The sequence below is a fragment of the Hyla sarda genome, chromosome 4 (assembly GCF_029499605.1).
Source record: "Hyla sarda isolate aHylSar1 chromosome 4, aHylSar1.hap1, whole genome shotgun sequence".
In the NCBI taxonomy this organism is placed as follows: domain Eukaryota; kingdom Metazoa; phylum Chordata; class Amphibia; order Anura; family Hylidae; genus Hyla; species Hyla sarda.
In genome coordinates this window covers 225,171,654-225,197,919 of record NC_079192.1, presented here as the reverse complement: position 1 = coordinate 225,197,919, position 26,266 = coordinate 225,171,654, and the positions used below count along the sequence as shown (strand labels likewise).

Here is a 26,266-nt window from a genome sequence, read left to right as displayed (position 1 = left end):
TGCCTGGCCCAATCTTCCCAATTACCAATTAGTGTGATCACCTGTGTACTTCCCTATATTACCTCACTTCCCCTGCACTCCCTTGCCGGATCTTGTTGCCTTAGTGCCTAGTGAAAGCGTTCCCTTGTCTGTTCCTAGCCCGTGTTCCTGACCTCCTGCCGTTGCCCCTGACTACGATCCTTGCTGCCTGCCTCGACCTTCTGCTACGTCCGACCTTGCTTCTGCCTACTCCCTTGTACCTCGCCTATCTTCAGTATCTTCAGCAGTCAGAGAGGTGAGCCGTTGCTAGTGGATACGACCTGGTCACTACCGCCGCAGCAAGACCATCCCGCTTTGCGGCGGGCTCTGGTGAAAACCTGTAGTGGCTTAGAACCGGTCCACTAGCGCGGTCCTCGCCAATCCCTCTCTGGCACAGAGGATCCACCTCCTGCCAGCCGGCATCGTGACAACGCCGCTCCTATTGGATGACGGGACGGCGTGCGCAGCGACGTGATGACGACGATGGAGAGCGCCGACCATGCAGGGGATCCCGAAGAGGACGCGCCGGAGCCCCGAGGACAGGTAAGTGATCGTCAGCGGACCACACGGGGCACCGTAAACGGCTATCCAGGGGCAGCTGAAGCAGTCTGCGCTGCCGGATAGCCATTTATGCAATGGCCTCGACATACAAAAGCATCGTAAGTTGAAATGATCGTATGTCGGGGCCATTGTAGGTCAGGAGATCACTGTACATATATATATACTCTTAGATTGGGTTTGAGTTTGAGTGTTTTGATTTCAGTATTTGGTCAATATATTTGCCAAAACACAGGAAAAGGTCCAAATCTTTTCATAATATTTTTTGTCTGTGTCAGTTTTTGGCTAAACATACTGACTAAAATACTGTGTGTGATCCCAGCCTTGTTAGTCATATTAATTCATAGCTAATTTCCTGAATGACACTGGATGGCAGTATAAATTCTCAAACAAGTCAGAGACCTGTACTGTTCTAGATACAGTATATGACATGTATATACAGTCCAGGCACAGATTACAAGCTGGTAAGTTAGCTGTAGGTGTGGTAGGTAATACATGATGGATACAGCTATAAAAATTACAGCAAAGTGCATCCTGATGTAATGATGTTTCATGTTCCCAAATGTTTCTTCCTCATGTATTGCTTAAACTGTGACTCCCACAGACCTACGAATGACCTTGAAGCTAGTTCTCAAAGACTCTGCACCCTGACAAACTGTGGTTGTATAAACAGTGAAAGTAAACATATGGCACACCCGCAGGTGCCTTGTACGTGCTAACCTAAACACATTGGTCCATGGCAGGTCCCTACATTTTTGTTCAGGTGCATGTGTTCCATATGGTGGTAAGTATACCATGGATAACATTGAGAAGAGATTAAAGGGGTATTCCAGGAAAAAACTTTTTTTTATATATATATATGTACTGGCTCCAGAAAGTTAAACAGATTTGTAAATTACTTCTATTAAAAAAAATCTTAATCCTTTCTGTACTTATGAGCTTCTGAAGTTAAGGCTGTTCTTTTCTGTCTAAATCCTCTCTGATGACACCTGTCTCGGTAAACGCCCAGTTTAGAAGAAGTTTGCTATGGGGATTTGCTTCTAAACTGGGCGTTTCCCGAGTCAGGTGTCATCAGAGAGGATTTAGACAGAAAAGAACAACCTTAACTTCAGAAGCTCATAAGTACAGAAAGGATTAAGATTTTTTAATAGAAATAATTTACAAATCTGTTTAACTTTCTGGAGCCAGTTGATATATAAAAAAAAGCTTTTTCCTGGAATACCCCTTTAACCAGGGTGTAGAATGGCTGCTCTTGCAGGATCCTTGGTTGCAAAACCCTCAGTTTTCATAATAATGAATTATAAGATAGTTGTGGAAATACATGCAGATTAGACATAGCTCCATTTGTAAGTTTTCCTAAATTTTATTTAGGTTAAATAGTTTTTTTTTTATATTCCCTTAATCATATTGGAATTCTAGAATAACGAACCACTATCCTTCTGTTCAGTAGCCAGATGCATACAAGAATGAACAATGTATCCTTGGCGGGGTATTGCCTTAGATATATGATTTCACAAGGCTCCTGGGAGAGTGACATGTAACTTTATCCCAGACTTTGGATCCTGCCCCTATATTTCAAACAATGCATTTTACTTCCAGGGTAGCTTGTCTTTGCATTAGTCAGCGTTTCCTCAGTAAATGCTGGTCTACAGGTGACTAGAACTAATATACAGGTTTTTCTTCCTTGAGGCCCAGACTTTATTGAAGGGCGTGTACAGAAGTGACGGTTACAGGCACAGAGCGGGTTGGAGCTCTGGCCCATTTTGAACATAAACTGTAGACATGTCAGAGTATCATTTCCTCAATGTTTTCGGTGCTTTTTTCCTGTTTGGGAGCCGATAATACTTTTTTTCATTATTGACTTTTGCATATATGGGTTTTACCTTGTCTCTAGAGTTTTCTACCACTACGGGTATATCACCATGGGCAATGTATAACGCTCTGTATGTTGTAGCCATCAATATGGTTATAATAGAAGGTTTCTGCATTGTTGGCAGTAAGTGAAGCATAAAATCAATACAAAACTAATAATATAATGTAGCATAAAATAAACTTTCAAACATAACTAAATAGGTAGTGTATTAGCTTCTATGGGAGATGTAAAAATTGGTCATTTTCATACAGCTGCAAAAACCGCTTGCTTTATGAAGTGTGTTACATTTAGTACAGTTTGTTGTTGTTTTTTACATAGTGTAGGTTCCCCAAATAAATATATTAGGGAGCTGACTACATGTATCACCAGAACAATCCAGTAATAACTGAAAACAATCCCTGTCATTGCATTGTGAATCCATCAGTGGTTATACAATACCCTGTAGTCTGGCGCTCCTTGACAGACTATAATTGGGGGATTATAATCTCCACTGCTGATAAACCTGCAGGCAACATTGGGAGATGTGAAGTCCTCTCCAGCCCTACTTGTCAACTATCAAATGACACATGTGGCAAAGGAACCATTCCTAGAATTTCATATTTGGAGGGTTGTTACTCAAGAATTTGTATAATATATTCTGATGGGTTCACAGAGTTAAAGGGGTACTCCATCCCTAGACATTTTATCCTCTATCCAAAGGATAGGGGATAAGATGTCTGATCGAGGGGGGTCCCGCCGCTGGGGACCCCCGCGATCTCTGCTGCGGCACCCCAGACATCCAATGCACGGAGCGAACTTTGCTCTGTGCCGGATGACTGACAATGCGGGGCGGAGGCTCGTGACATCCATGCCCCCTCAATGCAAGGCTATGGGAGGGGTGTGTGGCCGTGACGTCACGAGCGTGGCGTGGCCGTGACGTCATGAGCCTCCAGCGCTGCATCCGACGCTCTAAACGAACGCCTGGTACAGCAGGGAGATTGTGGGGTCCCCAGTGGCGGGACCCTCCGGGATCAGACATCTTATCCCCTATGCTTTTGATAGAGGATAAGATGTCTACTGGCGGAGTACCCCTTTAAATCTCAATTTTAGAAAGCACGTGATCATATCCCCTGCATACCTCTCATAGCATGCCATTTCTGTGACCTTTTACTCTCCTTTCTGCTTGTCATATTGTTAGTCTTGGCCCTATAGTTATTTAAAGCGCAACTGTCATGAGGTTTGGGGCATATAACCTAACCACAGTGTGTGTGTATGGTGTGTAAAATATGTCTCCAGCCTTACTTTTATCCCTCTTATTACGGCTTTTATTCGCTCAAAAAACACTTTTATATGCAGCCACTGCCAGTCAGATAGGTGTGGCCAGGAGTTCGCTATGCCCTTCAGCTGGCACGCCTATCCCCTGTACCCCAGTGCTGGGAGTGCTGTGTGATTAACACACAGGTCCCAGCGCATGCGCCCTCTTATCTTTCATATGTGAGCGCCGACTGACATTTCTTTACAGAGCGAGTGCTCACTTCAACTGTCTGGCGCCTCTGTGCACATGGACAGTGCCCGTCCTTCTCCTCTTACTTCTTCCCATGCAGGAGATGTGCTGGGCACTTCTGCATTCCCTAGAGGAAGACAGCGCTCACTCTCTGCCTCCAGTATTACCCAGGTGCACGGAGGTGTCAGACTGAGCGCTCGCTCTCTGTCTCCAGTATTACCCGGGTGCACGGAGGTGTCAGACTGAGCGCTCGCTCTCTGTCTCCAGTATTACCCGAGTGCACGGAGGTGTCAGACTGAGCGCTCACTCTCTGCCTCCAGTATTACCCGGGCGCATGGAGGTGTCAGACTGAGCGCTCACTCTCTGCCTCCAGTATTACCCGGGTGCACGGAGGTGTCAGACTGAGCGCTCGCTCTCTGTCTCCAGTATTACCCGAGTGCACGGAGGTGTCAGACTGAGCGCTCACTCTCTGCCTCCAGTATTACCCGGGTGCACGGAGGTGTCAGACTGAGCGCTCACTCTCTGCCTCCAGTATTACCCGGGTGCACGGAGGTGTCAGACTGAGCGCTCGCTCTGTAATGTCGGTCAGCGCTCACATATGAAAGATAAGGGGCGCATGCGCTGGGACCTGTGTGTCAATCACACAGGGGTCCCAGCGCTGGTGTACAGGGGATATCCTTTGCTGATATCCAAGGATGATCTTATTTTTTCCAAGGATAGAATAATTTAAAAAAAATATTCCACCATATATTTTCTTTTTGCTATAATAAGTGATAAATGTTGCCAGGCTTTGCGACTAAGACAAAAAAAAAGGCTAAATAAATATTTTCTGACATTCAGTAACCACTTACTGTGTAGCTCTTCAAAATGAATGTGGGGGACAAGGGGCCTCCAAACACTTCTTGTTCCTCTTATCTCCAGGCCCTACAGACGGGCCTCATATAAATTCATCCTATCATCCATGTTGTTTGCCAACCCCCATAGACTACTGTTGATCTTGTGTATGTCCAGAATTCGATTCCCCAATATCCAACAAGGGGTCATTGCTGCACTAGGGAGCTATTTGTCTTCTATCTAAACAGACTTCTGACACCACCCAAAACCTGTGTAACTATATCTGGGACAAAATCAACAGTGGCTGCAGGCAGTGGTATACCGGCACATGAAGATGAGATACGTCCTGCATTAACCCTTACCGAGCCATAGATTGGCGATACATGCTATAAACACATTTGGTTTTCCTCATCCACAAATCTTTTTTTTCCTCGCTTACCGCCTAGCCTGTAGATGTCAGGTGAAGGAGAGAAACATACCTATCCATTCCATGTCAAAACAAGTGAACACCCACAAACCATTAAAGCGAGAGGCTTTGTTTTCATGTACACATACCGATAGCAATGACTTCTAGTGTGTTAGCTTTCATGTTGCCTCCTTTGATCTCCTACCTACATAGTTTTCCAGAACTTAGGTTAATAAACACTTTGCCATTAATTTAGTCAAATTCAAAATCTACCAGGGTGCATTAGCTTTATTCACTGACCTGACAACTTCTTGTATGGGACTGGCGAGGCCTACCTGCAGCTGCAATAGACAGTCATATTAAATAGTTCACTTTCTTCTGCTGTTCCCTTTTAGCAGCCATCTAGCTGTCAGTAAGATGTCACCCGTCAGTCCACCTGTAGCTTAGGTCACTAGTCAGGAAATGTACAGATCTGCCACAACTACGGAATGAATTCCACAAGTGACAAGTGGCTGTCTTGTAGGAGGTAAGCCATAGGTGCAAATTTTCACTATTTCACTCAACTGCATTGCAGTAAATAAAAACTGCTGAGAAAATCTGCGGCACACCAGTTAGAGCATGCTACAGATCTAGAATTCATTTTGTTGCAGAATTTTGGGGACACCCTTATAGGAATTCCCTCTTTTTTGTGGTATTTTTTTAAGATTGCAGAACGCTGCTCGATATAGAAACGTGTTCTTTTTTTCTAATCTCTTTCTATTTTCTGATTGTAAATGTTTTATTTAAATTTTTTAGTCCATTTTTATATAGGCAGGCATCCTGCCCAATCAGTTTTAAGCAGCGTTTAGTGATATGCTTTATGGCAAGTGCCATGGACAGTCAACATGCTCTGTGACCTCTTTAACCTGTACAGCGGAGGGAAGGCTGAGCTCCCAGTGTCCTACTAGTGTCCCCTCTTACTGTAATGCTGTACAGGTCACTTTCCTGCATCCTCCTCCCTATCATCACAGACAGGAAGTCTCAGCTTATTATTAGACCTTGTGGCCAGACTGAAAACTTCAAGATTTTAGGATTATTTTATAATATGGATAGTAAGATTAAAAAAAAAATAATAATAAAAAAAATATGTTTAACATAAAATTTTGATTAAAACAATAAATACATTTTTAATGATAAATTCCCTTTAAGGGCTGTGAGAAGCAGCACTGTCTTCCTTAGATGCCTTAGATTAGTATTTTGGGGTTTTATGACCGTGTGATTAGGGTATATAGTGGATATGCTCACGAACTGTATACACCTAATTTATGCATATATTTTTCATTTCTGGGGTTTTGTAAATAAGTTACATTATCAGTCATTTACCTCTATCACGCAAACTGTAAAATGTTTATTGCTGTGTTTAGGCAGTGGAATGGCTGTAGTCTCATCTTATTTCACTGTAGCCTGAACCTACATAGCGTTTGCTCTATAAATGATTTAATAATGAATTGTTTTACATGAATTGTCTTCCTGTCATATTAGCCTGTAGCACAGAAGCCATTATGGCTTGTTGACAGATGTTCTCTGTACAAACAGAAGCCGCCATTCCTCACATTTTATTTGACGTGTTCACACCTATGTAGCTTGACTTGAACAAAAGCCTATTGTCACCTGCTTTATAATAACTCCTGTTAATTCGATTATTCGTTTCTATGCTCGTTTTGTATGTGAAATAGGGAAAGATAGATGGATAGATCTGCATTCTAAAAAAAGTGGATTTATGGAATTCATCTAGCCCTTGTAAAGTCGGCCATCTGCTAGAGATTGTAGGATGCGGATGACCTTGTTTTACATAAGCATTAAAGGTTTCCTGATTTAGGAAGAAGGGTAGGCTAGTGTGTTAAACATTGTGGAGTGGGTAGTATTCATCTTAACCCTGCCAATTCTTTTTCCTCTACATTCTGTGTACTGTAGCACAGTTTTTGTGCTGCGCTATATGCCTAAATCTCTATAAACTGATAAACCTCTGTATCTATGGGTACATTGTACCTCATTGCATAACGTTATACTGACAAGGCTTAAAGGGGTACTCCGCCCCTAGACATCTTATCCCCTAATGCTGCACCCAGCATTCCTTTTAGAGCATACGATGCAGCGCCGGAGACTCGTGACGTCACGGGCATGCCCCCTCAATGCAAGTCTATAGGAGGGGGCGTGACTGCCGTCACGCCCCCTCCCATAGACTTGCATTGAGGGGGCGTGCCCATGATGTCACAAGCGCAGCGTGACTGTGACCTCACGAGCCTCCGCATCGCCAGTTATCCGGCATGGAGCGAAGTTTGCTCCGTGCATTGGATGTCTGGGGTGCTGCAGCCGAGATTGCGAGGGTCCCCAGCAGCGGGACCCCTGCGATCAGACATCTTATCCCCTATCTTTTAGATAAGGGATAAGATGACTAGGGGCGGAGTACTCCTTTAGTGCAGAGTTTAGCACATTCAGTGTAGTGTACAGTGACCCCAGAAGGTATTCTGGAAAATCATGTACTGTATGGACGACAACAATCACAGTTTTCCATCTTTCTGAAAACAGGAAACACCTTTTCCTATTGATGAAAGTGCGGTGCGTGCTTCCATTGGCATCGGTCCAAAACTAATGTCACTTTCCCTTACGTGTGTCTCATATGATGTCACTAATGCCAGGAGCTAAAGAAAACAATGGATGTTTGTAGATTTGCCTAATCCGTGATTGGTACACATGTCCGCTTACACCTGCTGGGTTGTACAATGAAATGGATGTGGGGTGGCAGGTTCCACTAGATTATCTGTCCTTATATTTTTATTTCATGCCAAAGCTTCATAGTAAACAGGAACATATTAAGGGACTTTTTGGAACATTTAATGATAAAAACTGGAACTAGAACAGTATGAAATACTATTGAAATGAGGTATTTAGTGAAATATTTGGGTATTTGGCCCCATGGTGGAGCCTAGAGTATTTGCCTAATATGCCTAAGTGGGCCAATGGAGAGAATGCCCTCTATGATATAATAGTAGTGGTTGTTGAGATTTATTCAAAATGTTTATAAAGAATTAATAAAATTCCCCTTCTATGTATGCTTTACATAGTCTATTGTGAGTTTGTATAATTTTCCACCCATACTTACTTTGGTACTTTGGTCATGTATGTATTTTTATGGTTATAAATGGTTCCACACTTTGCAGTTCTTATGTTTTAGTGTAACAAAAAAAAAACACATTTTGTGGCAGTTTTGTCAGGATTCTCAGCAGTTACCTAGGGTGTATGGTCAGATTTAAAGAGGATGTATTTTTTGTTCTTTTGTCACTTTATGACTCTCTGCTGCAACAGCCGGGGTCAGAAATAACTCCTATCCCAGGCATTTAACCCCTTAGATGCTGTAGTCACTAATAACTGCAGAATCTAAGAGGTTATAGGGATAGTGGTGGGGCTCCCTTTGATGCACAGGATTTGATGCTGCAGGTTTCAATGTTAATGACTGAGCACAACTTCTAATCTGCAGTTACAAATCCTGCACATCAAATCTGCTCAGGATCCTGTACGTGTGAATAGACCCTTAGGGTGCATTCACACGGGCGTATTTGTCAGCGGATCCGCAGCTGTGGATCTGCTGACAAAGGCCCCTAAAGTGCTTCCCTCTTTGTGCCTGCTAATAGTGGCAATCCGCCTCTACCAGCACATACACTGTGAAGTGCGAGTCGCAGTGTATCCGCACATCCCGCACATCGCGGCCGCTCCCCTGAGCTACACAGAGAGCGGCTGTGATGTGTGCGAGTACACTGTAGGATAACTTGCACATCACAGTGTGTCCTATGGTAGCGGCGGATTGCCGCTATTAGCAGGCACAAAGAGGGCAGCACTTTAGGGGCCTTTGTCAGCGGATCTGCAGCTGCGGATCCGCTGACAAATACGCCCGTGTGAATGCCCCCTAAGGGTGTATTTAAAAACACCGGATCCACTGCAGATTTGAAGTTCTGAATCCACAGTTGTAGAATTCAAGGTTGCAGATTTTACAAGACAATCAAAAGCACATAAGAACTACCTTGTATAATCTGCATTTGCAGTTCCACAATTATGGAATGTACAACTTCTGATCCGCAACTGCAGATTTTACTACTTCACATCTGCATTGGATTCCGTGCACGTGTGTGTTTGTGTGAATGCATTCTTAGGGTATGTTCATACGTGCATATTTTTGCTGCAGATCTGCTCATTGGGCAGCAAGATCTTCTAAAGCAAATCTGCAGAAGATCTGCAGCAGAAAATACGCATGTGTGAACGTACGCTTTCTTACTTTTAAATAAGTAATTTCTTTCTATCATGAAATATGTATAATTGTACTGTTCAAGTGCATCCTTTAAAAATGTGTTCTATTATTATTTGGGGTTCATATTCATTTTGTGTTTTCTTTTTTTTCTTTTTATAGATGGCGTTCATAGTGTCACTGCTCACTGTACTTTACGAGTCACCATCATCACAGATGACATGTTAACCAACAGCATCACAGTCCGGCTAGAAAACATGTCTCAGGAGAAGTTTCTGTCCCCGCTTCTTTCTCTCTTTGTGGAAGGAGTGGCCACTGTGTTGTCTACTACCAAGGAGGGCATCTTTATCTTCAATATTCAAAATGATACCGATGTGAGCTCCAACATTCTCAATGTGACATTTTCTGCCTTGTTACCTGGAGGGGTCAGAAACAAGTTTTTTCATTCTGAAGATCTCCAAGAACAGATATACCTGAATAGGACCCTGCTCACATTGATTTCCACTCAGCGGGTCCTGCCTTTTGATGATAACATTTGTTTGCGGGAACCTTGTGAAAATTACATGAAGTGTGTGTCTGTACTAAAATTTGACAGTTCAGCTCCCTTTATAAGCTCCAATACAGTTCTCTTCCGCCCAATTCATCCCATCAATGGATTACGGTGCCGATGTCCTCCTGGATTTACTGGGGATTACTGTGAAACAGAAATTGATCTCTGTTATTCCAATCCCTGTGGAAAGAATGGACTGTGTCGAAGCAGGGAAGGTGGCTACTCTTGTGAATGCAACGAAGAATATACAGGTATGGCTACCTATAATACAAAGTGGGCAAAAGATGGCTAGCATACTCCAGATGACTTCCCACTTGCACATTATATTTTTTGTTTTTATGGTGGAAGGGAATTAGCAACCTGTTCCAGCAATAAGATTAGTTGTGGAGTGACTGGTCAACTCTTTTGCTGTTGTTCGAACGCTTAAAGTTAAATCTTGGTGTGAAGGAGACCTAAAGGGAGTTGTTGTTGAAATCCTCTTCCACCTACTAGTTAGTCAGAATGCCTATGTAAATAATCTAGGTCACATGAAAGTGGCATAGCTGCAATACCAGACACAACGTATTGACATGATTGGCACTGGAAAAAATTAGGCCTACTCCTGGGTCCCTAAACACACACTCCTTAAAGGGGTACTCCCGTGGAAAACTTTTTTTTAAAATCAACTGGTGCCAGAAAGTTAAACAGATTTGTAATCACTTCTATTAAAAATCTTAATCCTTCCAGTACTTTTAAGGGGCTGTATACTAAAGAGAAATCCAAAAAAGAAATGCATTTCCTCTGATGTCGTAACCACAGTGCTCTCTGCTGACCTCTGCTGTCCATTTTAGGAACTGTCCAGAGCAAGAGAAAATCCCCATAGCACACATATGCTGCTCTGGACAGTTCCTAAAATGGACAACAGAGGTCAGCAGAGAGCACTGTGGTCATGACATCAGAGGAAATGCATTTCTTTTTTTGATTTCTCTTTAGTATACAGCCCCTAAAAAGTACTGGAAGGATTAAGATGTTTTAATAGAAGGGATTTACAAATCTGTTAAACTTTCTGGCACCAGTTGATTTAAAAAAAACAAATAATAATAATCTTTCCACAGGAGTACCCCTTTAAAGGTTGAACTAAAATACCTGGTGCAAGGGCCATGTTTCTCTAAAGGTTTTGCCCAGGTTTAGAGAAACATGGTTACCTGCTCCAGGTATTTTAGTTCAACACCAAACTGAATATGGCTGATCTGTCGGACCACTCACTCATTTTGGACACGGTGACACTGTTTTTGAAAGAAAGTGTTTTAATCCTGAATAACCTCTTTAATGTAGTGGTGGTTTTCAATGGCTTACTGGTTAATGGCAATAGGGTTTAGTTAAGTGGCTTATTTTAGTTTTGTTGTGTCTTTGTTTCAGACAGAAATCTTAAAGGAACACTGAGTTTAAAAAAAAACTTTTGGCATGTTCTGATCAGTCAGCCAGACCTTGATTGAACAAAACTTTTGGTATGTTCTTAGGGCCTGTCAATTGTTTTATGAAAACTCGGTTACCTATTAAAGGGGTACTCCACTGGAAAACTTTTTCTTTTAAATAAACTGGTGTCAGAAAGTTAAACAGATTTGTAAATTACTTCTATTAAAAAATCCCAATCCTTCTAGTACTTATCAGCTGCTGTATAATACAGAGGAAGTTCTTTTCTTTTTAAATTTCCTTTCTTCCTAACCACAATGCTCTCTGCTGACACCTCTGTCCATTTTAGGAACTTTCCAGAGCAGGAACAAAATCCCCATAGCAAACCTATCCTGCTCTGGACAGTTCCTGAAATGGACAGAGGTTTCAGTAGAGAGCACTGTGGTCAGACAGAAAAGAAATTCAAAAAGAAAAGAACTTCCTCTGTAGTATACAGCGGCTCATAAGTACTAGAAGGATTGGGATTTTTTAATAGAAGTAACTTACAAATCTGTTTAACTTTCTGCCACCAGTGGATTTAAAAGAAAATGTTTCCAGTGGAGTACCCCATACATGATCTTCTGCATATTTGATGCTGCAGATTTTTTGCTGCAGAGTTCAATGTAAACTAAATGATTGAAAACAGCTTCAAATCTGCAGCAGATCCCGTATGTGTGAATAGACCCTAAAGGGGTTGTCCAGTTTAAATAAAAAAAAGTTTTTTTTAATGTCCTATGAGAGAACTCTGGATAATAGAGGAGTGTCTCTAATAAAATGTATCTTGCCTTGGACTACCTCTTTTGTCCTGCATTACATGGAGACCCCATTGATTTAGATATGCACTGTAATTTAGATATGTAATACTTAATTTCTCCTGTGGGGGCGCTGCGGAATTCTCCTCAGATAACAGGTTGGTTCAGAATACAAATCTTTTTATTGTTGCATCCTGAATCATACATAGGGATTACCCATCACATATTCAACCAACGCAATGCCTACACAAAGCAGGGACCGTCATATTGTCTCACAGATGTAGTCGTGTCCCTGTATATGGGTGAGAAGAGCTTGCCTCATTAATATTAATAATAATATGTGACAAAGCAAGTAGCATGTATAAGATACTGCATAGTTCCTGCATCCTATCGTGTGTATCATAAATTCTGTAGTCAGCATGCCACTTGGGAGCCTGTTTAAGTCCTCTTGTTGGGGATCGCTCCTGTGGTGACTCCGTTTTTTCGCTGTGAATTTTAGGCCCCCTTTTAAGTCGTTTTTAGCAGTCTTGTTATCTGTAGCTGTGAGCAGCGGTCTCTCTCTGCATGTTAATGTGAACTATTGTTCGGCCTGTGAATGGACTTGCCGTTGAATAATCCTATGGTGTGGTAATGCTGGATGGAATGTAGAGTCAGCCAGGGATTCCTTGCTTTTTATATTACCCTTTCAACAGGCAACATTTTGGGAATATGTTACTGCAAAATGTTACAATCTGTCATCCTGACGATAAGGGTTACTAAGGACCGATGATAGAGAGTGCTACAGAGATGCCGTTCACTTCACGAAGCACAGTTGGTAACCAAATGTAAAAAATTCCTCAACCATTTCCTTTGGAGGATAATCATGGTCAAATGTCGCTGTCCTTCCTCCTGATTCTTTGAAGGTCCTTACTTGGCCTACAGCAATTATTAGTAATTTATACACGATGAAAGTTCCTTATCTCGAGAGTCTTCTGTTACTAACACAACAGGTAAACTGATCCACAAGGTGCATTTTTGGTGGTAAGATGACAACAGGGTCATTACCATTTCCTCTGTTTATCTAAATTATCCTTCAGGATGTAATGATTAAAATGACTGAAGGTTAGAATTTACTGACCTATATTAATAGTGTACTGTATGGTTTGTAAACCCAACACTGCAATAGCTGTAGTGAACTATTAGTGTGTGTTCACACATTCAGGTTATTTAAAGGGGTATTCTGGGTTTATATATCTTATCCCCTATCATCGCAGGGGTCCCATCGCTGGGGACCCCCATGGTTTCAGTGCAGCCCCCCGGCATTCTGTGAGATGGGAACGTGACTTCAGGGTATGCCACACCCCTCCATTCATGTCTATGGGAGGGGGCGTGAAGGCCGACCCCTGCGATCATACATTTTTATCCCCTATCCTTTTGATAGGGGGTAAAATGTATATAGCCGGATTATCCCTTTAATGTGCAGTTATTCAATACAAAGCCAGGAATCAATTTGAAAAGAGGAAATGTCTCAGTATTTCCTTTATACATGCTCTTTATTTATGATATGTTCCTGGCTTTCTATCTAAATGTATGAACACTGTATTAGAAGGAAAAACTGGAGTCTGAAGAGAAGCAATAGGTGTCACTGGGGCTGCCATAAAGCGTCTATATAAAAGATCATACTAACACACTAAATTGCTGAATGTACTGTGGGACTTAGTTAATATATGTAAATACGCATCATAAAATAGGTCATCAGTACAGAACATGAAACAAAATACATTACCACAGAGTAGGGATCGACCGATATCGGTTTTTTAAGGCCGATACCGATAATCGGTGCAGGTTAGGGCCGATAGCCGATAACTTATACTGATATTCCGGTATAAGTTATCGGCTATTTAACCCCCGGCGACACCGCTGCAGATCATTGATTTAAAGCGGGCGCTTTAAATCAATGATCTGCAGTGGCTTTTGCGGGGCCATAGGCCGCCGCCACCACCCGCTTCTCTCCCCCTACCTGTCAGGGTGGTTCGGGCCATCCATCGATCGGTCATGTAGTGTCCGGGGGCGCTGCATATACCCCGCTGCGCAGTGACGCCCGTGCGCAGCGACGCACCTGACGTCACTGCGTAGCAGCGTCTATGCAGTGTACTAGGCCGGAGCCTGCCCGGAGTGGAGAAGAAGACCGTGGGAGAAGGACAGCCCGGACCGGTTCACTCTTCACCCGGAACGCCCCTAGACACTACAGGAAGGAAGGATGGATGGCCCAGACCACCCCCATTACGGGTAAGTTTAATTGACTCGGAGGGTGGGGGAGGGGCCCGACCGGTATAGCGGTATGGGCAAAAATCCATACCGGTATACTGCCTAGCATCACGGTGGGGGGTGCGACGCGGTGCGGTGGGTCGGGGGTGCGGTGGGTCGGGGGTGCGGTGCGGCAGGTCGAGGGGGTGGCGGTCGCGGTGCGGGGGCGGGGCATTATCGGCTTATCGGCAAGATAATTGCCGATACCGATAATGCCCAAAATCGTGATTATCGGCCGATAATATCGGCCATACCGATAATCGGTCGATCCCTACCACAGAGTAACAAGACAGGCACCGGAGCGACACCACTCCAACGCTGACGTTTCGGAAAAAGGCATTTGCTACATGTAATAGGCATACCAATCGGCTAAAAGAAGGGAAAAATTTATTTATTGGTTGATCATTGGGATTATGTATACTTGAGAATCTTCATTTGCCTGTAGTACATCTCTTCTTTTAAACAAGGGATGTGCTGCTGGCAAGGATTAAAATAAATCGCCACCCGAATGATCGCCATTCCGGCATCTCTTTAGTATCAGTTATTGACCCATCTTTACCATCAAAGGGACATCTTGTACAATATCAATTGGTGCTTGTATTGGGCATCCATCATACCTGTCATAAATAGCCCTTATAGCGTACCCATCAGATCCAACAAAAATTTTATTTTTTTTAAATATATCCCTTAGTACCTAATCCTGACCAAGTACATCTAATTTTTATGTGTCTAGCACCTTTATTTATTTTTTTATTGCCCTTTTAATTTAGCTCACTAGTCTGAATTCCTCTCAAAGGGAGGGGGCGTGGCCTCACTGTGCAGGTCTCCGCCCCCTCCCTCAGTATGCTGTCTGCTCACATTTCCCCTAGCATTGGCAAAACTATTGGTTATACATGCTTTACAACATATCAACAGTTTTTGTATCTGGCAGTGCCTATTTAAAGACAATCTTGAGATTGTTGAGTTTTTTGGACTAAAATAAAAAAATAAAAATAAACTATAAAGAAAAGATTAGCTTCCTTTTCTTTGCTTTGGACATAATTCTGGGTTTATCCAAAAGAACTGGCACAAACACTGGCCAATATACTTTATGTGAACCCAGTCAAATGGTGACCAAATCAAAAGACTTTATGATTGTCATGTTCAACTTTCTAAAGGTGGGTTCACACTACGATTTCACTCTATGGCTGGCGGATCCGGTTGGGGGGAGCGAAAACCGGGCACTCCTGTATCCCTGCCGGCCCCGGCCCATATCTATTTCATTTCAATGAGCCGACCGGAGTCAAACGGTGACTCTGGTCGGCACATTTTTGCCCCATATCCGGTTTTCTGACCGGACCTAAAATCGTGGTATGCTGCGGTTTTAGGTCTGGTCAGAAAACCGCATTCAGGGCAAAAATGTGCCGACCGGGGTCACCATCTGACTCCGATCGGCTCATTGAAAGGAATGAGATACGGCCCAGGTCCGGCTGGGCTATGGGAGCGCCCAGTTTTCGCTCCCCCCAACCGGATCTGGCAGCCGTAGAGTGAAATCGTAGTGTGAACCCACCCTAAGACTAAAATCAAACAATCATTATGTTATTATAGTGTTAGAAAGTGTTATTATGGTCTTCCTGTTACTTCTACCACCTTATCCATCTTACCCTGTAGTAAAGTCCTATGTAAGATCATGGTGGAATACCCTAGCTAGTTATTTTAAGTAAGATTATACATTGTCCACTTTAGTGCATTCTAGGCAATCCATTGTTCAAGTCCCTTAGAATTAGTGCTGGTCATTTCAGAGATTAGGTAGCCAATATGCCTGGACATTTACTAACTGCCCCCTGACTTTCTGGTTAAAAGTTCTTATTGAAGACCACCTAATAAAATGGAACTGGCTCCTGTAATTCACCTGGTTGGTTCCTTTAAGACAGCAGTATTTTCTCCATCCCTGTTTTCGTCACTGTGTACCGGTACAACAGGTTTTCTGTTTGGCCCCTTGGTGAAGCTATTCAGGAGCGCTCTGTAGTTAAATGTACAGTAATTAAACCGTGTCCGCAGATTGTAGAAACCTTACCTGGGGATGTTTACTTTTGGTGCCTCCTCCACCTGTTGTGATCATAGCTCCCATGTCTTAAAGTGTACCTGTCGTCAACAAAAACTTTATATAATGTAGATAATACCATTATATGTATATTTGTAATATACATTAGTTAACAAATGTGTGTATTTTTTGGGTGAAAAAATGCTGTCCCTGCAGCTATTGTCTGTGTGTCTCTATGAGGAGACCAAATACAGGAAGTGAGGGCAGGACAAGTAGGGCTCTGTGCAGACACCTGGCTTGTCAGTCATCCTGATGTACGAGCCAGGAGTATGCTATAGAGCCTCAGTGTACACTGTCCTTCTTTTTCTTAGTGCACAGAGCCCTGCTTGTCCACCCCCACTTCCTGTATTTGGACTCCTCATAGAGACACACAGGCAATAGCTGTAGGGACAAAAATATACATAATTTTTAACCAATGTATATTACAAATATACATATAATGGTATTATCTACATTATATAAAAAGTTTTAGTTGACGACAGGTACACTTTAACCCCTTAACGACGCAGGATGTAAATGTACGTCCTGGGGAGCTGGTACTTAATGCACCAGGACGTACATTTATGTCCTAAGCATAACCACGGGCATCAGAGTGATGCCCGGATCATGCGCGGCAGGTCCCGGCTAGTGATCGCAGCCAGGGACCCGTCCGTATTGGCGGACATTCGCGATCCCGCGGATGTCCGCCATTAACCCCTCAGATGCCGTGATCAATACAAATGACGGCATCTGCAGCATCACGGTCACTAAAATGGATGATCGGATCGCCCGCAGCGCTGCCGCGGCGGTCCGATCATCCAGCACGGCAGACAGGTCCCCTCATCTGGTTCCGCTGCCTTCCCCGCATCTTCTGCTCTGATTTGCCTTTCCGCAGACCAGAGCAGAAGATGACCGATAATACTGATCAGTGCTATGTCCTATACATAGCAGTGAACAGGATTAGCAATCGAATGATTGCTATAAATAGTCTCCTATGGGGACTATTAAAGTGTAAAAATAAAAGTGAAAAAATAAAGTAAGAAAAATGTGAAAACTCCCTCTCCCAATAAAAACGGAAAGTGCCCCATTTTCCCTGTTTCACCCCCAAAAAGTGTTAACATTTTTTTTTATATATACATATTTGGTATCACTGGGTACGTAAATATCTGAACTATTAAAATTAAATGTTAATGATACTGTACGTGAACAGCGTGAAAAAAAAAGTCCAAAATAGCTGCTTTTGAATAACATTTTATTCCCAAAAATTTTTATAAAAAATTAGTTCAAAGTTTTATATAAGCAAATATGGTATCAATAAAAAAGTAAAGATCACGGCGCAAAAAATAAGCCCTCATACCGCTGCTTATACGGAAAAATGAAAAAGTTCTAGGTCTTCAAAATAGGGGAGATTTTAAAAGTACTAATTTGGTTAAAAAGTTTGCGATTTTTTTTTTAAGCGCAACAGTAATAGAAAAGTATGTTATCATGGGTATCATTTTAATTGTATTGACTCAAAGAATAAAGAACACATCATTTTTACCGTAAATAGTACGGCGTGAAAACGAAACCTTCCAAAATTAGCAAAATTGCGGTTTTCTTTTTAATTTCCCCACACTAATAGTATTTTTTTTGGTTGCGCCATACATTATATGGTAAAGTGAGTGATGGCATTACAACGGACAACTGGTCACACAAAAAACAAGCCCTCATACTAGTCTGTGGATGAAAATATAAAAGAGCTATGATTTTTTGAAGGCGAGGAGGAAAAAGCGAGAACGTAAAAATAAAATTGTCTGAGTCCTTAAGGCTCAGTTAGGCTGAGTCCTTAAGGGGTTAAGGCAGTGTTTCCCAACCAGGGTGCCTCCAGCTGTTGCAAAACTACAACTCCCAGCATGCCCAGACAGCCGTTGGCTGTCTGGGCATGCTGGGAGTTGTAGTTTTGCTACAGCTGAAGAGAACCCTGTTTGGGAAACACTGTCTTAAGGGATAAGTCTGCCCTAAAGTGCTGCCAGGGATGACTCCTAAATAATGGTTATATCCTTCTTTTCACCAAGGAAGACAGTAGTGTCAGTGGCTGACAATGAATCAGTATAAGACCACAAGCTATAAAGAACGGTACGTATCGGACACCCAGGCTGGGCTGATAAGTGTTACTATAGTGAAGGCTTTTGTTTTCCAGCTTCCTATTAGCAAAGACGACATCTTGTCCTATCATTTTCCTTCATGCCCTCACTTGGCCTAAGGGCTTCTTCTAGTAAAGAGATTAGTCATTGTTGGTCAAACATTAGAGTTATTTTCCAGCCGAGCTGCTCTCATCACTAGTGTATTCTAATCCCCTGTATGTCTACATTTTTGGTAGTTCTTATGTTTATTACAATTTTACTACTCAGAGGGCTGATTCAGGAGTAGAAAACTGCCCCACTCTAGTCTTCAGGTTGTGTATGGTATTGCAGCATAGTGAATGGAGCCAAGTTACAATACCAGAGGACAGGGGCACCATTTCTTGAAGTATCTTAGTTTTTAGAATCCTGGATATCCCCTTTATCATGACTTTGCATAGTGCACATTGCATTTATCATCTTATAGGTCTGTATAGGCTGGCCAGGTTATACGTGCTTCAGTAAGGTGGAAAAAAGGCCCTCCAAGTATGCTAACAAAGAGTTAATGTTCTTGATAATGTACATAGATGTTCTTTCTAAGCACAGCTTTCACATTGCTGTCTCCATAGAATTATGTCTAGATCATTGTTATTGGCCTTGAAGTGTCGTCCACTTTTCCTCACTCGAAAACAGATTACAAAATAATTACCGTAACTAAAGTAGAATCTCTTTTTAAAGGGGTATTCCAGGAAAAAACGTTTTTTTTTTATATATCAACTGGCTCCAGAAAGTTAAACAAATTTGTAAATTACTTCTATTAAATCTTAATCCTTTCAGTACTTATGAGCTGATGAAGTTCAGTTGTTCTTTTCAGTCTAAGTCCTCTCTGATGACACCTGTCTCGGGAACCGCCCAGTTTAGAAGTAAATCCCCATAGCAAACCTCTTCTAAACTGGGCGTTTCCCGAGACAATCAGAGATGTCAGCAGAGAGCACTGTTGCCAGACAGAAAACAACTTAACTTCAGCAGCTGATAATTATTGAAAGGATTAAGATTTTTTAATAGAAGTAATTTACAAATCTGTTTAACTTTCTGGAGCCAGTTGATATAAAAAAATACACTGGAATACCCCTTTAACTTTGCTAAGATGTGATTTTCTCTGATCTAGTATGTGTCTATATGTAAATGTCTATAGTGATTCAGTGGGATTTCTATTTTAACCATTAACTACATATTGAGTTTTATTATTATAGGTAGCAAATGTGCAGTTTTATTACGTTGTAAAACTATCAGATAATACAACGTTTTCTTTCTTTCTTTTTTTACCCAGGAGAACATTGTGAAGTGAGCTCAAGGTCTGGTCGCTGTGTCCCAGGGGTTTGTAAGAATGGTGGCACCTGCATTAACCTGCTTATTGGAGGATTTAAGTGCAAGTGTCCTCCTGGAGAGTTTGAGAAGCCATACTGTGAAATGACCACCAGAAGCTTCCCCCCACAGTCCTTTCTTACATTTAAAGGATTAAGACAACGCTTCCATTTCACAGTCTCTCTTATGTAAGTTTACAGTGTTAAGAGTATATGGAAACGAGTAAGGATCAAATGAATGGGGAATTAATATTATGGGGATTTCTGCTAAATAGGGTGTTTTTTTTTACAAATATGTTCATATATAGACCAACATAGTGTAACTGATGGATGGGTTGGTTAGAATATGTGTAGCAGTCTCTGGCTCTGATGAGTTCTTACAACCCGGGATGCTTCCAGTCATTTATTTGTGCTGCTGGAGTAAGGGAACCCCATGACAAGGTGCCCCCTATAATCTGTGGCTGACTATGCCATTCAGTGTGGACACTCAGCTTTTCCAATGCCAGCAGTTTGATTGGATATGGACATGTTGGATCTGCTTCAACCAGTTCTGAGAACATCTTGAGTTTTCCCCTATAGCTAAACATTTATATTATTCAGGAAGAGTGGTTTGAACATTTGTTCCTTATTGGTCTATTCACAGAAAATCCTGCGCATCAAATCTGCATACGTGTAAACGTACCCTTAGGGTCTATTCACATGTACAGTATTCTGTGCAGATTTGATGCGCATGATTTTCTGCTGCAGATTTTAATGTAAACTGAATGACTGAACACAGCTTGAAATCCTGCGCATCAAATCTGCCCAGATTACTGTACATGTGAATAGACCCTAAGGGTACGTTTACACGTATGCAGATTTGATGCGCAGGATTTTCTGCTGCAGATTTCAATGTAAACTAAATGACTGAGCACAGCTTCTAATCTGCGGTTACAAATCCTGCGCAATCAAATTTTGTCGGGTCTTTTTCTCGCATCTTTGTCTGCGCCATGTCGCAGACATCGTGCGCCAGTCTGCGGCACGATGCAACATTTTTTCCCGACGGACCCGATGTGGATTCTCCCAAACCCGAAAAAGGGGCGTTACCCGACATTTCTGAGCTTTCCCACGTATTTATTAAGGTTTCCAACCCAAATTTGTTGAATTGTTGTGGATTTTTTCCCGACAGCTCAGAGGAGTTGGAAACCAAAACCAACAAAACCCAGTGCGACAAACAGGATGCGACATAATAATAAATACCAGGGGAAAAAAGCAGTCGGGTAAGAAAGCAACATAGACTTACAACCCGATTTTCTAAGTAAATGAGGGCCAGAATCTTGTATGCGTGAATGTACCCTTAAGGTCTATTCACATGCAGCAGTTTTTTTTAGAAGCAGTTTCTACAACTGTTCTATTCATCTAACTGAAGCTTACAGAAATCCACCAAATTGTTCCATTTAGATAATTGGAACCAATTTTTATTTGCTGATTTTTTTTTTTTTAGCAAACATGGTGCATGTGAATCTTCCTTTATTGTGGTGATCATTTAACTACCAAGCAAGTCAATGTGAAAGACAGCACAAAAGGGCTTGGAAACCTACTTTAAAAGACATAAAGAATAGTAAGGCAGGGTCCTTGTCTCACAATGGCCCCTCAGTGGTCGGTAGCATTTTGTATATGACTGTGAAGAGAAGTTCTTATTGAAGGCTTTTCTTTTACATGTGAGCGGCCCATATTTTTATGAGCAGTTGTCAGCCCAGCTTCCCAAGTTCACATTAACAAATGAGTGCATAGTAGTAATGGTGCGTTATGCTGTTATGTGGCTTCTTTTAGCTTCTGCCTAACTTTTGACCCCTCGCTCCATCATTGAATGTAAGGAATGCGGTGGCTTTTGTATTTCAGGTTTGCTACCAGGGAACGGAATGCACTGATACTTTACAATGGCCGGTTTAATGAAAAGCATGACTTCATTGCGCTAGAAATTATTGAGGAGCAGATTCAACTTACGTTCTCAGCAGGTGAGTTATGGCCTCCGAGGAAACCATTATGGCTTACAAAATGTACTCTTTCTTCTTCTATAACATTATTCCCGTATATATGTATGCGTTTTCTGAGGATTTATTGCATTTCCACTGAATGAGATAGCAATACAGTTCCAAATATGGTGATAAAATGTAGTAAGGAAATGATCTATTTACTCTGTGTCTTCACTATGAACTGGCCTCATATATGTGTAGCCATTGTACTCATCAAGAGGTGCAAGCTACAGCATAATAAGTGTAGGAGATTGCCTAGGAACAAGCACCACAGGAACAGAGTGCCTATGTGGGATCACCATGGTGTTGTGGAAGCTAGGGTAGTCACCCACTGTGCTGGAGAAGTATTGCTAGTGTGTATTGATGACTTTCTTCCCCATGCATTTCCCAGGGGAGGAGGACCATCAGTCCCCAGCGCTGGTGAAAGGGATTTTAGGTAATTGTTTTTTTTTGTTTTTTTTTAAAGCAAGTTTTAATTTAATCTAGAGGCGTGACGCACCAATGGGAGAGATTGTGACACCCTACTTAACTCTGAAATGATACATTTTATGTACTAATAATTAATATGCATTAATATATTTTAAATTGGAATATCCTATTGCAAATAACATCATTTTATGTACTATGTTACTGCACAGCTTTCTTGTTATAAAGGAAGAGAGTCCACGTTCAGCATTTTATACAATAGCAGGGATGACCATTATAGTCTACACATATTAATAACACATGACAACAGATGAAGTCCTTCATCACTACACAACTAAGTAGTCAGTGCCCTGTTAGGACAAACTTCAGTTATGCGTGTAAATGACCAATTGGGGTCAGCTACTGCAGCACACGGGATACTGTTATCACAGGATTAAGCTACTTTACCACAACACCCTTCAGCGACAATTACCAGAAGATTAGCGTATAATAGCAAACCTATGTACACCACCCCTGGTGAGGATGTTAGACCATGTCACCCTAACCTAGATTTACGTGTGACTCCTAACCTAACAGAATATCTTTACATGATAGCTGGCTACCTTTCTGACCAGATTGATAACATGGTCAGCTCAGTACGTTTGTTACTTTTCATTATGATCATTTTTGTATACTCCGCATAGATAATATTCATAGTATTCAACCTCTGCTCTATTAGTAAAATGTAGAGGCGCTTTTGGTGTTCAATAGGTAATGTCAGCACATTGATGATCATTGTGCCATTTTTGTAAAGCATGTTATTAGATAATACACAAGTGTTTATGTTTTGACCGGCCCAGAAATATTTTTAAAGTATAACGAAACACTAAGTTACAATACTGCGTGTATTATCTTCTGTCATAATATTTAGACACTTTTTGTGCTACATGCCGCCCCTGGATATAACGTAATTGCATATAACCTCGCTATGAAAGTTATAATTACAGAGCTTTCTTGTTACGTTCGCTATTACTGCATGTCTCGGCAAAGCAGTCTGCTCTCAATATATACTTTTAACACGCGTTCTTTGGAGTTTTGTAATATTTGAATCCTACAAGTCTTACGGATATTTTCCTTTTTCTACAATTAGTCGAGATTAACTTAAATTTGTATACATTCTAGAAAATACGGGCACTGCCATTTTGTATTGAAATGTATAGCCTCATTCTTTAAAGGCGGTTTAACATGCAGGAGCTTGTTTCTGGTTTTACTAGACCCTAGGGATAATATGACACATTTATTTATCTGTTGCTGGTTGTAGATTAATTTATTGGCATTCAAGTCTAAACCAAGACACCCAATGTCTTCTTGGAATGAGTTAGAAGCTTGTTACCATAAAGGGTGTGTGAGAATCACTTTGACTGCATTGTTACAGGATCCTGTACTTGATATAAGATATTTGAATAGAAGTTTGCGGTTGGGTGTTGATGTGGGAGGTACAAGGACAGTACTTGAAAGGGTCTGGATACAAACTTGTAAGGTGGAGACAAAGTCAACTGTTATGACATTCAAAGTCGGATGAATCGGGAGGGCTTGACAGACCTTCCAATAACATCAGCATTTGTGCTGTCTTTCCTGAACAATGGCCTCTCCACTTGCTTTGAATTTAGTAAAATGTGTGTGTGCTGGCACGGTTTAGGCGGCCTTCCTGCCGTGACGGAAAGTCGACATCTGTCAGCTATGGGTTGTTTTGTGCTGATAGAAGATATATTCATTGCCATGAATTCTATAATTTGTATTGCAATAATACATTTGGCACATGATTAAAGCAATTGCTTAGAAATCTTCTTCACCTAAACTACATCTGTACAAATGTATGATGCTAGGACATAATTTTTAGTTCATTATTTATTTTATTTTATTTACTTATAAAACTCAAAAACCTAGGAAGTAGTGTATGACCTGACAGGAGCCCCATAGTCAGAGCTGCTGCCTTGTATGGCCATATAATATGCTAAAATGAAAGATTGTAGGAGTGCCGCTAGTCTGCTAGCCTGAAACCTTCAGCCTGCCTGCACTAAGCTTACTGGACTGACAGTCAAGGATCCAATAAGTATAAACTGCTGTTCCCTGTTAACAGCCATTCCTATGATTACTGAAGGAAGGATTTTCTCCCCCCCTACTCATTACTTTGTCCCATTTAAAGGAAAACTGTCAGCTTTCTCCCCCTGCACTAACCAGCGGTACTGGCTGGTAGTGCGGGGGACCCTGATCAGTTTGATGCCTACCGTGCCCGGATCTGCTACGCCGTTCGGCCGAAATCTTCGACTTTCTGTATATGATACTTAGGAGCTAACTGGCACAGGCGGGGTTACTGGAACTCTGACGTCAACGCCGTCCAGCTCATCAATATTCCTCCCCTCCCTCCGCCTCTCCCTCTTCTCCCCACAATGTAATGAAGAGGGAGAGGCAGAGAGAGGAATATTGATGAGCTGGGCGGCATTGTGGCCAGTGGCACCGACATCAGAGTGTGAGTAACCCTGCCTGTGCCAGTTAGCACCTAATTAGCATATAAAGGTAAACGAAGATTTCGGCCGAACGGCGGGATGGATCCTGGCACGGTAGGCATCAAACTGATCAGCCTCCCCCGCACTACCAGCCAGTACCGCTGGTTAGTGCGGGGGAGCAAGCTGACAGTTTTCCATTAACCAGTTAGCCCTTATATTATAGAAGGTTAATATATACACTGAAAACTTCAGCTTTACTGCTACGTTTCAGTCAGTGATCAAAGAGTTGTCTCCACTGAGCACTATGTTATGCAAGAAGCCTGGCAAGTGCGTTATCGAAGTGTGTCAATGCTTTTCACATTGGAGTGTTTATCATATAAAATCGGAGTGAGAAGTTGGATGTGTTTGACTTTCAGAAAGCCTTGCCTTTATTTGCCCGTTTTTCTAAGGTTCTGTAAATGTTTGTTTTGCGGTAGTTGTTCATCTGCAGAACATTGTGTTAAACTATTTGGTTTGGGCAATCTCTTCAGGGTATATTGCTGCATGTGGATGTAACTTTTCTCTCTTTGCTTTTTCTGGTTCCTGTAACCCTTGCCTCAGCAGTTGCATCCTCTGCAGAGAAGAATTGCCATTGTTGTAAGATAGATTTACTTTGTCATTTATTTGACATTTTATGGTTCCTAAGGATTCTACTAATTTGAGGATCACTTTAATGACCTGTGCATGGACATGGCAGAGGTGGATCATTCCTAAGGGACAATAACTGGATAACTGGAATTACAGAAATTATTTGTGATGGCACTCTGCATCAAAGGTTTATGTGGGCGCCATAACCACCCCTGTTCAGCGCCCAGTAAAGTACTCATTTAGGTCTGGTACTAAACAAGTAAAGAACTATACAGGTTCATTCTTGTAATATTAGTCATTGTATGTTAGGCATATTGGAAAGTGATATGTTGCCATAGAAACTATTGCCAATGTCTGTGACTGAACTGTATTTTATGAAATGGAGCATAAATGGGTATTGTGTAAATAAAGACATTTTTTTGTGTGGAAAATGTGTTCAATTAAAAACTTACTAAAAAAACTGATTTTATTGTTACAGGGGAAAGCACCACTACAGTCAGACCATACATTGAAGGAGGTGTGAGTGATGGGCAATGGCATTCTGTACAAGTGCAGTACTACAACAAGGTAGGAAGCCGGGTAGAATCCTTGGCTGCATTGCTAAAGGTACAATCTGCTGCATAGAGCTTTAGTGACACGACATCTGTAATATGTGTTTAGTTTTTGAGACCGGCTAAAAAAAATCATGGAAATAATGAGATGGCCTACCTTTGGGAT

The 26,266-nt window shown here is 41.8% G+C and overlaps 1 protein-coding gene across 4 annotated transcripts in view; it reads left to right on the top strand.

Moving 5' to 3' along the window:
* The window catches only part of CELSR1 (cadherin EGF LAG seven-pass G-type receptor 1), a 174,727-nt gene that overhangs the window by 85,694 nt on the left and 62,767 nt on the right, over positions 1-26,266 (top strand). For all 4 annotated transcript variants that reach the window (XM_056573691.1, XM_056573690.1, XM_056573689.1 and 1 more), the window contains exons 2-5: positions 9,614-10,252; positions 19,962-20,184; positions 21,877-21,992; positions 26,028-26,116. In XM_056573691.1, the coding sequence (XP_056429666.1) occupies positions 9,614-10,252; positions 19,962-20,184; positions 21,877-21,992; positions 26,028-26,116 (1,067 nt within the window). The remainder of the gene's footprint in view (positions 1-9,613; positions 10,253-19,961; positions 20,185-21,876; positions 21,993-26,027; positions 26,117-26,266) is intronic.